Source organism: Octodon degus, unplaced genomic scaffold, assembly GCF_000260255.1.
Source record: "Octodon degus isolate 3935 unplaced genomic scaffold, OctDeg1.0 scaffold00021, whole genome shotgun sequence".
Classification (NCBI taxonomy): Eukaryota; Metazoa; Chordata; class Mammalia; order Rodentia; family Octodontidae; genus Octodon; species Octodon degus.
The window spans coordinates 17510344-17526970 of record NW_004524597.1 but is presented as its reverse complement, the minus strand read 5'-3'; the positions used below and the strand labels follow the sequence as shown (position 1 = coordinate 17526970).

The 16627-nt window shown below is 44.1% G+C and overlaps 1 protein-coding gene across 4 annotated transcripts in view; it reads left to right on the top strand.

Annotated features, from left to right (window-relative positions):
* Nucleotides 1-16627, top strand: part of Ttc28 (tetratricopeptide repeat domain 28) — an 818517-nt gene that overhangs the window by 711995 nt on the left and 89895 nt on the right. For all 4 annotated transcript variants that reach the window (XM_023711313.1, XM_023711312.1, XM_023711311.1 and 1 more), the window contains 5 exons: nucleotides 691-1214; nucleotides 4944-5053; nucleotides 7720-7849; nucleotides 9988-10206; nucleotides 12087-12252. In XM_023711313.1, coding sequence (XP_023567081.1) covers nucleotides 691-1214; nucleotides 4944-5053; nucleotides 7720-7849; nucleotides 9988-10206; nucleotides 12087-12252 — 1149 coding nt within the window. The remainder of the gene's footprint in view (nucleotides 1-690; nucleotides 1215-4943; nucleotides 5054-7719; nucleotides 7850-9987; nucleotides 10207-12086; nucleotides 12253-16627) is intronic.

Here is a 16627-nt window from a genome sequence, read left to right as displayed (position 1 = left end):
GGATGGGGGATTTATTATCACCAGAAATTGAGGCTTAAGGAAAGAAATGTGTGTGCCTATACAACAGGTTTGGTCTGCTGCCAAAACCCATGCTCTTCCCACTCTGATCATGTCAGCTGTGAGCAGCACAAAAAGACACACTGTCCGCCAGAGGATGCTTTTCTCCCAAATGTGGGGAACTGAAGAAGGTGCCTGTGTCTGCAGAATATATGGCCTTACCAGACAGGCAGGGGATTGGGGCTCCTAGATTGGAGGAAGGGCAAGGGTCAAACTAAATCATCACCCACAGAGTGCTCTATGAAGCTCAAGGTGAAAGATTTATAGCTACTGTAAAGTGATTTCAAAAACATAGTCTAAGCAGTAGTGGAAATTGGGAGGCCTGAAGAACCAAACAGTTCACTTGCTATCATTGTGCCTATTAATATATTTTATGTTTCCTCTGGGGTATATATCCCATTGAATCTCAAGCTCTTGGGAAGGTCACTAAGGGATGACTTTTGAATTGCTTTCCAGATTATGAAATTCCTCTGTATCTCACTCTAAGGGCACATGATAGATTTTAGCTAGAAGAGGAGTTAAGAGCTTCTATAGTAAGTGACAGTGACAAATGCTTTTCATTTTCTCAGGGGCTTTAGCATGTCTGCACCTGCACAAAATAATATCATTGCTTTTCTGTCTACATCCCTACAGGGCAATGGGGAGCTTGCAGCAAGCCCTTGTGTGCTTTGAAAAGAGGCTTGTGGTCACCCATGAGCTTGGAGAGGCCTTCAATAAAGCCCAGGCCTATGGAGAGCTGGGAAGTCTGCACAGCCAATTAGGGAATTATGAACAAGCCATTTCCTGCCTTGAACGCCAGCTGAACATAGCTAGAGAGATGAAAGACCGAGCCCTGGAGAGTGATGCAGCCTGTGGCCTGGGGGGCGTCTACCAGCAGATGGGCGAGTATGATACAGCCCTGCAGTACCACCAGCTTGATCTGCAGATAGCTGAGGAGACCAACAACCCCACATGCCAGGGGCGGGCCTATGGGAACCTGGGCCTGACATATGAGTCCCTGGGCACCTTTGAAAGGGCTGTGGTCTATCAAGAACAGCACTTGAGCATCGCTGCACAGATGAACGACTTAGTGGCCAAGACAGTGTCCTATAGTAGCCTTGGAAGGACTCACCATGCCTTGCAGAACTATTCCCAGGCGGTCATGTACTTACAGGAAGGTAGGTGGAAAGACCTGCTGCAGTATCTTGGTCTACTCAAGAATTGGGGACAAATACACAATTTAAGTGGCCATCTCAGTATAGAATGAGGGTCTCAAAGACCACATTGTCACTTCAACTTCAGAATCACAGTTCTCCTTGTCAGGTATCTATAGGTAGAGCTAAAGTGTTTGAGTTTTCCATAATACCTTACCTACCTCTCTGGACCCAGGTCATCTTCCTCAATGACAGCATCTACTGTTAATGGCTGCCCAAGGAACTGATAACCCTCTTTGCTTTTTAGAACCCTTAACTGAGTGAACAACACACCTCATATAGGCTGAATCAAGTAAGACCTAATCATTGTAAGGGTCTAAATCAAAGGAACATGGTCATCTTTTCCAAGTTCTGTTGTCTGCATAGGCAGTTTCTAAACTGGATCAAAATTGTATAGACAGCCAGGCATAGTAGCACACACCTGTAATCCCAGCACTCAGGAGGCTGAGTAAGAGGATTGCTGTGAGTTCAAGACCAGCCTGGGCTATAAAGTGAGCTCAAGGCCAGTCTGAACTGCATAGTGAGACCCTGACTCATGAAGACAAACAAAGAACCCACAGTATAGACATCACTTCTGACACAACAGCTGAGGTCTAACCCAGAAGCATCCATCTGAGAGTCATTTGTGTATTCAACCCTGGTTCTTTCCCAAGGCTTATTACCTACACTACTGGGTAGGTGCCATGGTAAAGTCTTGTTCCAAGCAGGCTGGCATCTGGTTACTTCTCCTCCTCATCCATCAGATTCCATCATGTTTTGCCATCAAGTTCCATCAATTATCTGCACAGTTGGTCCTTGGATGCTTCCCTTCTTCTGAAGCAGAAGTGTCACAGCAGTGTGCCTGCCCTCCACCTCTTTACATGGGCCTTGGCCTCCCAGAGCCCTCCTCAGGCACACTAGATCCCTCCAGCTGAGAGGACAGACGGCAGCCTTGCTATTCTCCACTCACTAGGACAAGGACATGGTTACTGATTTCAAGAAAAAAAACCCAACTTACAGTTTCCAAAGGGTTTTACATATATAATTTATTTAATCTAATTTAATACTTAAACTAACCTTGAAAGGTGTATTTTTCTTTTCTTTTTTGAGATAGGATCTTGCTTTGCTTTGTTGGGCAGGATGACCTTGAATTCACTATGTAGCCCAGGCTAGCCTCCAATTTGCAGCAGTCCTCCTGCTTCGGCCTCCCGAGTGCTGTGATTTCATGAGAAATACATCTTTTTATTCCCATTTTTGCAACTTAGTTTCCTGAAGGTCAGAGAAGTATAACATTAGTCAGGTTCCGATTGTTTACTGAAGGTGTGGCTGATTAGTCAGACTGGGTCTCAAGTGGGTGTTCTGACCCCAGAAATCAGAGGAGACCCTGTGTGAAGTTCCTCACAACCTCACAAGAACAGATCCCCCATTACTCCTCAGTCCCACCTGGGAAGGCAAGTAGAAAATTGATGCGGGCCTGATGGTTGACTGTTCTCTGTGCAGACCGGGCATGGCACCAGCCCATGAGCCCAGAAGTCCAGAGACCCTGCAAGCCACTGTCTAGGCCTTGTTTGGTTCCCACTGTGTACTTGGGGCTCAGCCTTAACGCATTGAATATGACTGGTGGCTTTGGGTTTCCTGAAACTTGACTCCAGTAAAATTCCAACAACCTATGGATGATTTTCATTAAGTTTGTGAAAAGCAGTAAATTCTGACCCAGCATCTGACTACTTTTCTGCCTCTGAAATAGTGTTTGCATGCACCAGCCAGTTGTCTGAGACATTGTAACATAATTCAATATTTATGAAAAAAAATCCTCCAGTTCATTTTTGTTTCTTATAGTTTTTAAGTCTTATAGCATCTGCATAGTGTTTATCTTGTGGTAAGATCCTGCCGCCAATGCCTTATGTTCCTCACTGACCAAGTGTGTTTTCTTGTGAGCTATGACCAGGCAAAGGACACTTGGAAGGTGCTCTCTGAGTGCTCTAAGTTGGATGCACCACAGCTTGCAGTGGAGGGAATGGTTCCACTAGAAATCGCCTTGGCACTCTCTCCTGGCTCCAGAGAGGAGCAGCTGCTGAACCATACCCTTTGCCTATGCATGGAATCTCATGGGAGAAGTTGGTCAGACCCCTTTGAATAAGCTTTCTGAGTAAAACGAATGGATGCCTCTGGCTAAAGACCCTGGTTTTGCCCAGTTCTCATTTTTCAAATAAAGAAAGGGAGACTGGAACACTTTAATGATTTACCTGAGGTTTTGCAACTAGCCTGGGAGACCAGGCTGGGTGAGTCAGATTCCTACAGGCAAGGCCAGAGAGATGCTACAGAAATGAGATGCCGTGTCCACACTGAGCCTCTGCCTAGTGCCCAGCTGATGTTTTACATGTTGGGAATACAGCAGCAGCCAAGCAAAGTGCCTGTGCTCATAGTACTTGCCTGCTAAGGAAGGTTTTCCCCATGGTTTTTATTTCTGACTTATAAACCTAGATCTGGAAGGAATGTCTACATTAAAAACTCCATCTTGTTAGTTTGTTAAAGATTAATCTTTTAGTTTTCTCTCAAGAGTTATCATCCTTTGTGTTTTTTCTTATTCTATGAGGTGTTAGAAAGGGTGACTTGTTTGCAAGTTCTTGTGTTACCCAAGGACACAATTTAAACTTAAGATGCTGTTTTTAAGTTTCCTGAGTTACATGCATTTTAAAATGAATATTTTATGAGCTTGAACCTGAGCGTCACTCTTGCTAGCCTCTCAACTGACTCAGTTCCTTTTCAAAATGGACTACACAGGCCCAGCACGCTCAGGGATAGCTCCCAGGCCCCTGACTTAGATCAGAAGGAACTCTTCTTGTGTTGTGTGCCTTTGTGCTGGCTGACTTCTGAGCAAACTTACTTCTCTATACAGACAGCAGGATAATGAGAGTAGAGTGTTTCCAAGAACAGATTAGTGACCAGTACAATAAGTGGTTGCCTCTGCTTTAACTCCTACAAAGCCCTGGAGGCTGCTGGTGTCCTAAAACCCAGAAGCTTGCCGTGGGTAAGTGACCCAAACTGCAGGTTTCTATCTGAAGGCCATTAAAATGAGGGCAGTTTCACTTACGGCTTTCAGCTCCTAATAGCTCTTGTTTTGTAACCCGGCTGAGGTGCATCAAAGTCCAAGCTTACAGGAAAAGCAAATGGGGCATGCAGCAGCACCAACAGCAGCAGAATCAGCTGCATGCATGTTCTGCTTTCAGAAGAACATCACGTGTCATCTATCAGCACTGATCAGGTTCTGTGAAGTGAGACAGGAAGAAGTGCTATCTCAGCTTCTGTACTTGACTGCCAGGAAAAACTTTGGCCAACCAAAGAGTAGGCATAGATAAATTTATCAGCCAGCAGTTTTCATTTGCAAAGCTAAGGGTTTCATATCTAGGAGGGCAACGGGTTAGGGTCCATTTGTTTTAGTGTTTCCACCTGCTCTGCAAACCTGTCTCCTGGTGACAGCCATCACCTAAGCTCTCTCTGGGACATCCCTGAGTGTTCTGGAAATGTGGCTACCACTGTGGGGTTTGCAAAGATGCCTGTGTTGCCTTGGCTAATTTGGCTCTCATCCTGCTGTCTCCCTAGCTGGGTTGTTAACGTTCTTTACATATGCCTGAAGTGAACTCACCTTCTAGGACTCATCACCAGAGTGGAATTCTTTGTCTCCTGTTTCTTTACAATTCTGTCTGGTTTCAGGATTAAGGCTAGCTGAGCAGCTAGGCCGAAGAGAAGATGAAGCAAAAATTCGCCATGGGCTTGGCCTGTCCCTTTGGGCAAGTGGGAACCTGGAGGAGGCCCAGCACCAGGTGAGGATGAGGACCCTGGCCCAAAGGTCGTCTGTTTCCAGAAGTGTGAAAGACCTTGGGATGACAGTCTCAGTAGTGATGACATTTGCAAGACGTGCTGACCTCTTCCTATGGGTTGACACACAGGATTTCCAGCCTGCACTTACTCAGAAGTATTGAGCTTTCATTAAAGATTTTTGCTCACTAATGTGATAGATTGCTCAATAATGTCTCTGGAATTCTTATATTATAAGCTGCTGCTCCACATTAAACTTTACTATGAAATCATATTCTTCATATAACAGAGGTAAAACAAAAATACATAATTTTTGGATTGAATGTCTTGGTAGATGTCTGCTATAACAAAAGGTACAGCTTTTCTCTCCTCCTCCCTCCCAATGTGTGTGTGCTGCTGCATGCATAGAAAGAGCTGAAGCACAGTCTCTTGTTATCCAGCCCCAGAGCTTGGGAAGATCCCAGAGTTACAGGCGTCTTCTGTCAGGTTGGAGGAGGAGGACAGTGGCTGCTCACTCATCTCGTATTGAGTGATCACTGTAGACCAGAGGCTAGGTGGACAGGGGAGGAGAACACCCTGGGGCTCCTCCCTGGAGGTGCTCACAAGCATTGAGGACATGATGCAACTGAATTGTCCCTTAGCATCCTGGAATGTCAGGATATTTTTTATACTCTTAAAACTAGTAAAGTCAATTTAAATAATTATGTAATTTTCTGGTTATAAAAATTAAAACATGTGCAGTGTAACCACTAAACATGGTTTTTAAAATATTACAGTAAAAGATACATTGTTATCAGTCCCTTTCAGAACACTCCCTCTTGCTTTGCAGAGACCTGTCTCACTGTCCGTGCCATTTTCTGCAGTTCCACGTGTCCTCTTCTGTCAGCAGCTTTAATTGTATCAGCATGGCTGCCTCAATGTCCTGAGTTAATTGCAAATGTATATTTCTGTTATGGCTTTGTCTAGATGTCCACCCAAAGCCTCATGTAGTCATAGGCTTCTTTCCAAGGTGGCTGAGTCTAGTTTGTGCTGCTGGGTTTAAGGGTGTGTGATTGCTAAATCAGTTCACTGATTGATTTGGCACTGCCCTAATCCCAGCAGTGTGGTTACGAGACAGAAAGAGTCTTGTCTCACTGCTTCACTACTTTCTGCCCTCCATGACTGTTCTCTGCTAAACCACACTGCCTTGGAGCCAGCTGAGTATGGACTGAAACCTTTGCAAACTGGGAGCCAAATAACACTTCCCTCTTTTAACTTTGGGTGTCAGGTATTTTCTCTCAGCAACAAGAAAAAGGAGACTAAGACACCTTTCATGGTGAACTTGACTTTTGAGAGGAAGCAGAAGTCACATGGTGCAAGATCCACTAAATAAGGTGGATGAGGATGCACTGTAATGTTTTTAGGAGGCTCCCTTTCTGTAGATGGTACTCAGCAGCAGTATTTACCCTATTTTGATTTGTTTAAAAGACACCATGAAAAAGGACTTATAGAACTTCTTCAGAAGATGACAGGAATAAATGTGTTTGAGCAAGGGAGAACATTTGAGGGGCATTAATGACAATGTGTCTTTTATTATAATTTTTAAAATTTAAACATACATCGCATGTCTCAGTCTCCTCCTGTATATTGGCGTACTGACATACAAATTTTACTCATACCTCAGAATGCTCTGTGAAATTGTGTGATAGCAACCTCTTCCATGGAAGCGAAGAAACAAGACTAAGTCTTGCCAAAAATCTCATGGCAAATTAGTGGCTGAGTTAGGAGCACATTCCTATCCCTGAGCTTTCTCCTAGCCAGAGTGTTGTAGTCTCAGATTTCTGGGCTTTCTATGTTTGTAACTTAGAGCAGCAGGACAGGGTCTCTGTTAGGACTGCCACCCCTCTGCCCAATCCTCCAGGTATCCATGTCACAACAGCTCCTTAGGAAGTGTGTCCACCAAAGGCCTGGCCCTGCGCAGAACAGTGGCAGCTGGGCTTCACAGTGCGGGAGTGCCAGCAGCCAAGTGTCCATATTCGTATTGTGACCTAGTCTATCTCCAGTATGCCTCGGTCACACCTGTCCCCCTCTTGTTCTTACCTTATCTTTCCACATTCTGAGGCCTCGTGGTAATGGATGATAGTCAACTGATGACAAGAGGAAAGCTTTTTGTTTTAAACAGACTCAGTACTTGTTAGCCAAGTGAGGGGGCACAAATTTCTAATCCCAGCTACTTGGGAGGCTGAGGCAGGAGGATAAATTCAAGGCCAACCTGGGCAGCCTAGTGAGACCCTGTCTCAAAATAAAAATGACATGGTTGTAGCTCGGTGGAGCACTTGCCTTACAAGGGCAAAGTCTGGGTTCCATTGCCAGCAATACAAAGAAAAATAAAGCCCTTGTTTGTATCATTAGCTAATTTGGAAAAATACCCTTCGGACTGTAAATCTATACCCGTAGTCTTTAGCTCCTCTTATCAGTCAACAAAAATTGATTGCATAAGCTATAATTCACTGGAATGATGAGATATCCCTTCAGATCCACAAGGCCCACCTGGGAAAAAGCTCTTCTTTTCAAACCTAAAAAAAAAAAATGCTTAGGTCGTGCACTAAGGTACGAGAAAAAAGTTATCTCTAGTGTTAATCAGCTGGTTCTTGTTTTGGGAAATAGTCATATTCTCTGTCTCTGCTTGCAGCTCTACAGGGCATCAGCCTTGTTTGAAACAATCCGGCACGAGGTACAACTGAGCACAGACTACAAACTCTCCCTCTTTGACCTGCAGACCTCATCCTACCAGGCCTTGCAGCGGGTGCTTGTCAGCCTGGGTGAGAGCCTTCCGGGTTCCTGCACTTGTGTGTGTGTGTGGTGGGGGGGTCTGCATGCACAGGCTGTGGTGAAGTATGGCTTGTTGTCACAGCAGTTATAAAGTCACAATCATCTGTTGAAAATCTCTTCATTTATTCAAGGGAAGATTGGTAGGGTACCTACTGTGTGCTGAGGATTGGCCCCAGGGTATGTAGATAAGATAGTCTTTGCCTATCAATAGATGAGTCAGTGAGTCCAGTGTGATCAGAGACACTCAGATGCCAGGAAGTAAAGCAGTTGGGCCCATGGACTAGCCAGAAGCCAGAGCCCGGTGTCCCCCACCCCCAACACACACAGTTCTCGGCTCCACTAACACTTGGTGCAAGCCTCTGACCATGCACCAGACCCCAAGAAGATATTTAGCCTCTTCTGTTTCTCAGCCACACCTCCTCTGATGTTGCCTTTGAGAAAAGGCCTGTACCCTCTGGATATGTGCCCTGGACTGTAACATACGCAGGCAGGGGTCCTTCTTCCAGGTCAGCATGCTCCACGTTACTGGGAAGCCTGCAGTCTCCCTCCCTTACCTTGGCTTAACTGTCACCTGCGTCTTCCCAAGGTATTCGCACTCAGTCTTTCCAGTTGGATGCTGAGGCCTTTTCAATAACATATAATTTGCTGTATGTATAGGAATACTCAAGTTTCCCCTTGAAGAATTAAATGTATTCATTTCCTGGGATTATAATTTATTATCTATTATAATCACAGTGTTACATTTGTCTAGCACTTTGGGACCAATTTTCCAATGTGCACAGAAATTGTCCCTGCTGTTCCAGTTAATAACTTAATAGAGTAAAATCATACATTTACATACCCTCCCAGAAATCCTCCGTCTGCGGATGCTGGAACGCAGGAAGCAAGTCAGTCTGAATTCGTCAGATCTCTGGAGTCTGTTTTCCTGCCTCTGCCTGCTCTCTTCAGGGCTTAGTTCTAGCAACTCTTCTGTATTTATATTTATGATGTACATCAATCCTCTGCACTGCCCTCATTCAGCACTTACAAAAACATTCCCCACTTTGGCTTTCTTTTTTGTGTGTTTTCACATCAGTATGCCAGTTTTTAAACTGGATTATAACTAGCTACTTAGAAGACCCGGGCGTAGAATTTGGAGAGAAAGGTAGAAGAAAAGCTTGAGAGAAAGAAAGTTTTTGTTTATTTATTCGGGTTTTTGTTTTTTGTTTTTTGTTTTGTTTTTTTTTAAGACAGGGCTTCACTATATAATTCAGGCTGAACTCACAGCAATCCTCTGCCTCAGCCTCCTGAGTGCTGAGATTACAGGCATGTGCCGCCACACCCAGCTAAGAATTTTTAAAGGAATAGCAACTCTGCCCTGAGGTTTAAAACATGACGAAGTATGTGGGAGCCCAGAATGAAATGAGTAAGGGTTCTAACAGCAATGGCGCCACCTGTCTACAGGTGGTGCTCAGATAACACCTGCCAGGCATATTGGTGTAGAGTGCTCACCTAATCTTTGCAGTAGTCCTTGAAAGTAGATGGGACAGCTATTACGCTTCCTCTTTTTTTCAGACAATGGCAGTGAAAAGAGAAACACACCCAACAGAGGCACAGGCATGTGTAAAGACTTGGAGGCATAATTTGGGAGAAGGGTCTACATGTAGTGGAGCGAGGGAAAGATCAGGAGATAGTTCTCACAAATTTCATATGGTAACCCCAAGTCAGCAAGTAAATGAAAAAGTACTCAGAGCACCAAGCACTAGGTCCAGACAGCTAAATTAATCAGGTAGGAGTCCAGAGCCAGGTTCAGGGTAGTTGGGGATGTGGAACAGAGGATAGGCAGGGCTGGGCACGGTGCTCTGAGCTAGGCTGGCTCTTGTGCTGGTTGCAAGACAGAGGAAGGCCAGGTGACTTAGGTGGCATCAGATCAGTCTGGCTGGATCCAGTCACCTGAGGTTCTAGGAGTGGACCCTGTACCCACCGTCAGAGGCAGGGAGGTTGACATGAACAGTGAGATTGTAACCTGTCACATATTGCAAGCAGAGGCTGTGAGGCTTTACCCAAAATCTGATAGCCATACTCCATGGCCCTCTGGGAATGGGCATGCTGGCAGTGCACCCCTTCAGCCTGTACTTTTGTCCCCTAGGTCACCTTGATGAAGCCCTGGCTGTGGCAGAAAGAGGTCGGACAAGGGCATTCGCAGACCTGCTGGTGGAACGACAAACAGGACAACAGGACTCGGACCCCTACTCCCCAGTGACCATTGATCAGATCTTAGAGATGGTTAATGGGCAGCGAGGACTCGTGCTTTACTATTCCTTGGCTGCAGGATACCTGTATAGCTGGCTGCTGGCTCCTGGGGCAGGTGAGATCTCTGTGGAAACTGGGCAATGAAGACACAGTCCCTAAGAAGATGCAGTGGTGGGCAGGGGAACAGGCATGCCTTCGGAGATCGGATGCAGGAGCTGATGCCAGATTCCAGGAAACCTCGGCCATGGGGGAGCATTCAGTTAGCAAGACACCCCCACTTTCTCCTTCCCCCAAGAAATTGTTGCTCTTTGCCAGCAAATGTGAGAGCATTTGTCAGGGAAGAGTAAGAACAGGAGGATTAATTTCACTCGCCACCCTGTTTGTAGGCAGCTGTTGCTCATTAGCTAATAAAGTGAAGACTGCAAGACTTAATGAGTTCTTTCTAGATATGATTTAATAATTGTGATCTTTTGTCATGGTAAAGTTAAAGGGACTAAAATGATAATGGCACCTCTTACTATTTATAAATAAATTTTAAGCTTGAAATTTCTGATTTTCATAGAGCTAATTTTTTTTTTTTACTAGTTCCGTAGAAAATCAGTTTTCGAAGTAAAAAATCTCCTTTGATTAAATCGGCGTTAAATGTTCAGGATGTAACAGTTTTACTGAATACAGAACCACTAATTGGCTGTTAGGGCCATATTTTTTGCATAATAAAATGCTGATGGCTTTACCATGTTGGAGACATACCAGATCCAATTAGAGTTTATTGACTGGGGAAGTAGATCTTATAATTGGGAATTTTGAAGAATGGGCTTCTTGAATATCTGTAAAAAGTTCAACTGCCAGGGAGGATTGACAAGATTTTCTTGATTATGTTTCTTTCCCTTTGATTTAAAAAATAAAATGATGGCTGCGTGACAGCTCCCAGATGCTTCTTGGGTTCTGATCCCTTGTGCCTGTATGATCCATGTCTCAGTATTATTGTTTATAATCTTTGCCCTTTAATTCCATGTTTTCATATGCTTCTTATTGCTGACCTTTTTATGCTGAAAGTTTTAAGTTGCGGCTTTCATGGTGACCTAGTGAGTAAGTGTCAGCCCCTGTGGAGCCCCCACGCCCAGAGGGGCATCAGCACGCGGGAGGTACTCCAGGTTGACAACTGGAGGATGTCAAGCGCTCTCTCTCTCGTGGTTGTTACATCTTGGGGACATGATTTGACAGGTGGTGCATCCAGATCCCTGTAATAATGAGCCTTGTGTAATGAGGCTGCTATTGTTTCTTTTTTTTGTTCCTCTTTGCTCTTAATGAGACTCTGAAGGTTTCGCTGGAGTCTCTAATCCAATCAGAGAGGGACAGCGTTTTCCAAGGCTGACATACCTCATTACTGTTTGAGAATATGTCCTATGTTTATTGCCAGAAAACCACCGTGGATTGCCTGTGTTTCACAGGGCCATCATTTTTTGCTCTTTTAATCTATTAATGATCATTGACCAGTTGGTCTTATTTAAAAATGACTTAAAATGTTGTATTTGGCCCTTATGCTACATGTTTGTTTTGATTTGCTTTTATGAAATGAAATGTCTTTTGTCACACAATTTTTACCTGGCTTTTTTTGGGGGAGGGTGGCATTCTGGGACTTCAGCCCACCCAGGCATGTTCATGCATGGATTCTGAAAAGAGAATTCTCTGGCTAGTGCTTCTGAAAGGCATCAGTTTGGAACCACATAGGAAGTAGTCCTAATTCCAAAAGCTTCAGAAACAAAAGCTGTATCTTCAATTCCCTGACTTCAGGCACCAAACCTAATGGGAAAGGCTGTAAAAAGGGCCGACCTGAAGTTAAAAAGCCCTCCTGGGGGTCTTCGGGCTGCACTTTCCTCACAGGGCACGCTTGGCAAAGAAGTTACATAGCATCAGCATTCCCGTACCCTGATTTCCAGCTTTCTTGCTGCCATCCAACCATGTTTGACCCTGGCTGTGCCTGTCTTCTTTCAGGCATCCTGAAGTTCCATGAGTACTACCTGGGTGACAGTGCAGTGGAGAGCTCCGGTGACTTCCAGGCTGGGAGCAGTGCCATGCTGCCAACAGCAACCAGCTCAGTCCTGGAGCAGCACATCGCCAGTGTGCGCGAGGCCCTGGGTGTGGAGTCTTACTATACCAGGTAAGGAGCCACTTCACTCAAACGTCAAGGTTATTCTTTTATAAACATCCTACTTAAACTAGTAGAAGAAATTCTGTGGCAGTCCCTCTTTGATGCTAAGCTGATTCTCAGTTGCTGCAGCAGATACTAGTATGTCTTTGTGGTGTGCAAGCGCTTGGTAGATTGTGTGTCGTTGGTAACTTTCTTTTAAATAGAAAGGTCTTCATCCACGATGGCCATTCCCTAAGCAGGATGCATGACTGTTTAAGCATAAACATGATTTTAAACATAGTATACCAAATAATTACCAAATAATTAAAAGAGACTACTTTTTATTGTTGTTGTTGTTGTTGTTATGAGCAGATTATAGTGAGTTTTTATTATAGCTCACTGCCTGCTGATGAGTCATCAAGCACCACTGACAATATCTGTGTATGGATCTGTGGTTGTGGGCTGAGGTGGAGGGAATGAACTCCTAAATATCAGAAACAGAGAGGGAACTGCTTTCTGTGAAGTCTGTGAAAGGTGAAAGTTTATGAGAACGTCATATCCTAGCGACTATGCAGTATTACATCTGCAGAATACTTACAGCAAACACCCTGCTTCACAGGAAGATTGTCTGCTAATGTGCTGTAGGGCTGGATGTAGCCAGCTTTCAGGCATCTCAGTCCTCCAGTTGCTGCAGCCAAACATCAAGAAGATCCAGTGTCAGAGAGTCTACTGTTTGCTGCTATTGGGTCCAAAGAACAAACCTCTGCGTGTCTTTGTATGGTTTCATCCATAGTGGTGAAAGGCCAGAGCTCTCTGTATGATTCCTAGAAACATACTTCACCCAGAATCCACATGTCTGGTGGCTATTTCCAGTAGTTGGGCTAGTCTTTGGGGTACTGGTGCAGTGGGGAAGAAGTTATTAGGTTAAGAAATGATGACTGGATAATGTGATAACAAAATTGGAAGAGACTGGTCAGCGGATCCAATCCCTTCATCCTAGAGAAGCCTGTAGCACGTGACATAGGACTCACTGTCAGCCACACTGGTGTCAGAGCCAGGTTCAAAACAGTCTTGAGCATACCCAGACTTCCAGGCCAGTGCTTGTTTTGCTTTTAATTAGCAAAATTAATATTGTATTGTAAGAATATGAATGTACCCAAAGAATGTAACTTTCAACCTTCTGTATTTATGAAGTATCAAGAGGCTTCAGCCACATGTCCACACTTCTGTCTTTCTCCTGTGGCTCTGGTGCATCCTGAATCAGTGATATGGTTGTTATGAAGTTGAGGGTGTGGTGACCCCTGAGAATTTGGTGGTAGAGCCATTCTCTGAAATTGAAATCACAGGAACTATTTGCTAAGTTAGACCAGTGGTGTCCCAAGATGCAGCAGTAAATAAAAGGCCCTGGGCCCCTATGGCCAGACTCACCTAGCCAAAGGCATTTAGTGTTTGAAGCAACAGCCTGAGGGCAGTAGCTGGGCAGCAATGGAAACACAAAGGAGTGGCAGTAAGCAGGGCAGATTTGGGCTTTACCCACATCTGAGGCTACTGCAGGGCGAGAGAGTCTTGGCTTGGGGGATGGAGTCCCATTGACAGGGCTGTTCCTTCGGTGAACATGTGTCTTCACATTCTCATCCCTCACCCCTACAAGGCCTAGAAGGCTCACCTGCACAACATATGCTGCTAGACAGTAAATGGCAGAGTACTGTATATAAAATGTTTAGTTAAAATTATAATGGATACTGAAGTGAAAACACAGGATGTAATGAGAATGTGCAAGCAAGGAGGGGTGGGAAACATGCCTGTTTGTGTAGTGTTTCCTGGCAGGGGACAGTGCCTGTGCTGGGCCCTGGGGCTGATGCTAAGCACACTGCTAAGGGCCAGCCCAAGCGTCACGCAGAGGCTCAGGTACTTTTGGTGGAAGAAGCCTCTCAGGTGCTTCTAGTTCAGTCCCATGCTTTCTCCCAACCTTCCTGGTGATCTTTTGGTTCTGCACATAAACACTTACTGGTAGAAAATGTGAGAATTACCATTCTGATATGTACAAATTTCATCATGAAGTTCTGTTGCTTAAAGGCAAAGTCTCTTTAGGCATATTTGCGAAATAAGGCAGAGGTTTGAATTTAGAAGACCTCAATTCAGAGTTCGAACTAAGTCATGAGGGCCCCCAGGTATGCAGATCCTGCCACTGAAACCCCTGTGTATGTGAAGGTGGTTTCTGTGTGCCCTCTCCCTCATGGTGGCCTTCATGGCATCTAGTCCAAAGAAAACACTGGTGAGACACAGCCCACGTGAAAGCACAGAGTTCGCTTGACACCAGTTGTCAGGTATTCAGATTAAAATTCACCATGAAAAGGAAGAGGATTTTCCTCTGACTTACTCTTCCCAAATTGTCTTCTTGCTGGGCACTATCCTAGGGCTCACTCTGAACACACCTAAGCAGCTCTTTCTCTGTGGAACTCCTGGAGGCTGCCAAATTCTGTTTCCAGACACCTTTTCATCTGAAGAGTGGATTTGGGATTATATTTTATATTTTATATTTCATCTTCAATAGTGGGGGAAGACTGGGCGTGGTGGCACACACCTGTAATCCCAGCTCTTGGGAGGCTGTAAACAGGCAGATCACTACGAGTCCGATCTAACAGAAAGACCCTGTAGACCCTTCCCTAAAATACAAAAGAATAAATAAATTTAAGAAAAAATCGCAGGGGGGAAAGGAAAGGTAGGGTCATATACTTGGGTTTGCTCCTCACTACAACCAGAAAGCTGCCAAATTTAACTAAGTCCTTGACACATGGTGTGAATCGATGTTCAGCCTGGTGTGGTGGGGCTGCTCTCCATAGCTTAGAGCCCACCCTGTGCTGCCAGAAATGAGGTCCCAGGCCTCCTCTTATTGCTTTGAAGTAGTCGTCAACAAAATTTGTTGATATTTCATTTTCTTGATTATTATATTAAAGTAGAACATCATATTTATGTGACTTGAATATACTGGAATGGCGATTTTGTGCAACTCTGGTTTCTACCTCTCAGTTTTATGAAAGTAGTAAAAAAAAAGAAAAGAAAAACAACTATGGTATACTATTTTTCATCTATATAATTAGCAAATATTTTAAAAGCTTTGTTGCTTGATGATAGGAAGGATGCAGAGAATAAGCTGGCTAACTCCCTAGGAATAGGAATTGGTTTAAACTTTCTAAAAACAGTTTTTGAATCATGTCAAAAACTTTTTAAAAATATTCATTCCTCTTGATCCCAGAAATCTCCACTTGAGAAATGGGGCAAACATGCATACTTAGGAGCATTTTATATGAGTCTATATACTATTGTAGAATTAATAGAAAACTACCTTAAAGAGATTATAAAGCTCCTAAAAGAAAATGTAGGAGAAAAGCTTCAGTAACATTGAATTTGATACTAATTTCATGCACATGATACCAAACCACTGACAACAAATGAAACAAATGTACAAAGAAGACTATGTCAAACTTAAAGACTCCTGTGTAGTGAAGGGAAAGACAGACTAAAGGAAGCCTCCAAAATGGGAGAAAATATTTGCAAGCCTTATTATATCTGATAAGGGTTAATATCTAGAATACATAAAAAGTTTCTACAATGCAGTAACACCAGAAAACACAATCTAATCACAAAAAGGACAAAGGGCTTCAATGAACATTTCTTCAGAGAGATATGCAAATGACCAACAAGCACAGGAAAAGATGCACAAGGACATCCTGATAATCAGGGAAATGTAAATCAAAGCCACAAGGAGAATGGCACCTTATCCATTAAAAAGGCCACCCTCAGAATGATAAAAACAGAAAATAACAGTTCTTGTTGAGGATGAGCACACAGTAAACCCATGTGCCTTGTTGGAATGTAAAATCAGGGGTGGGTATAGCTCAGTGGTAGAGTGCTTGTCTAGTATGTGCACCTCAATTCATGAATTCAATTTTCTCCACAATTCTGGTTACAAACCAAACTGGACAAGAACAGAATCAAATTTCCCTATAAGGTCAACATTGAATTGAATCATTGAATCATTGAATTTGATTTGGTTCTTGTCTCAGTTACTTTTCTCTCATTGCTGGGACAAAATACCCAACACCCAAAATTTAGGAAGGAAAGGTTTATTTAGCTCACCATTGGTGGAGGTGTCAATCCATATTTGGCTGTCTCCAAGGCAGAGTGGCACATGGTAGAAGGCAGCATGGAAGTGAAAAACAGCAAGGAGCAAAGGGAGGAGCAGGGGCTGCGGCAGCTAGCAAGCCTCTCTCTCTCTTCCCTATATTGTCTTCAGGCTGTCTACCTCAGGGTGGGTGTAGCACTCACACCCATAGTCCCAGCATTGGGTCATAAATTAATCACAAACTCTAGAAACCTGCCCCAGTGACTGCATGAGGCTTTG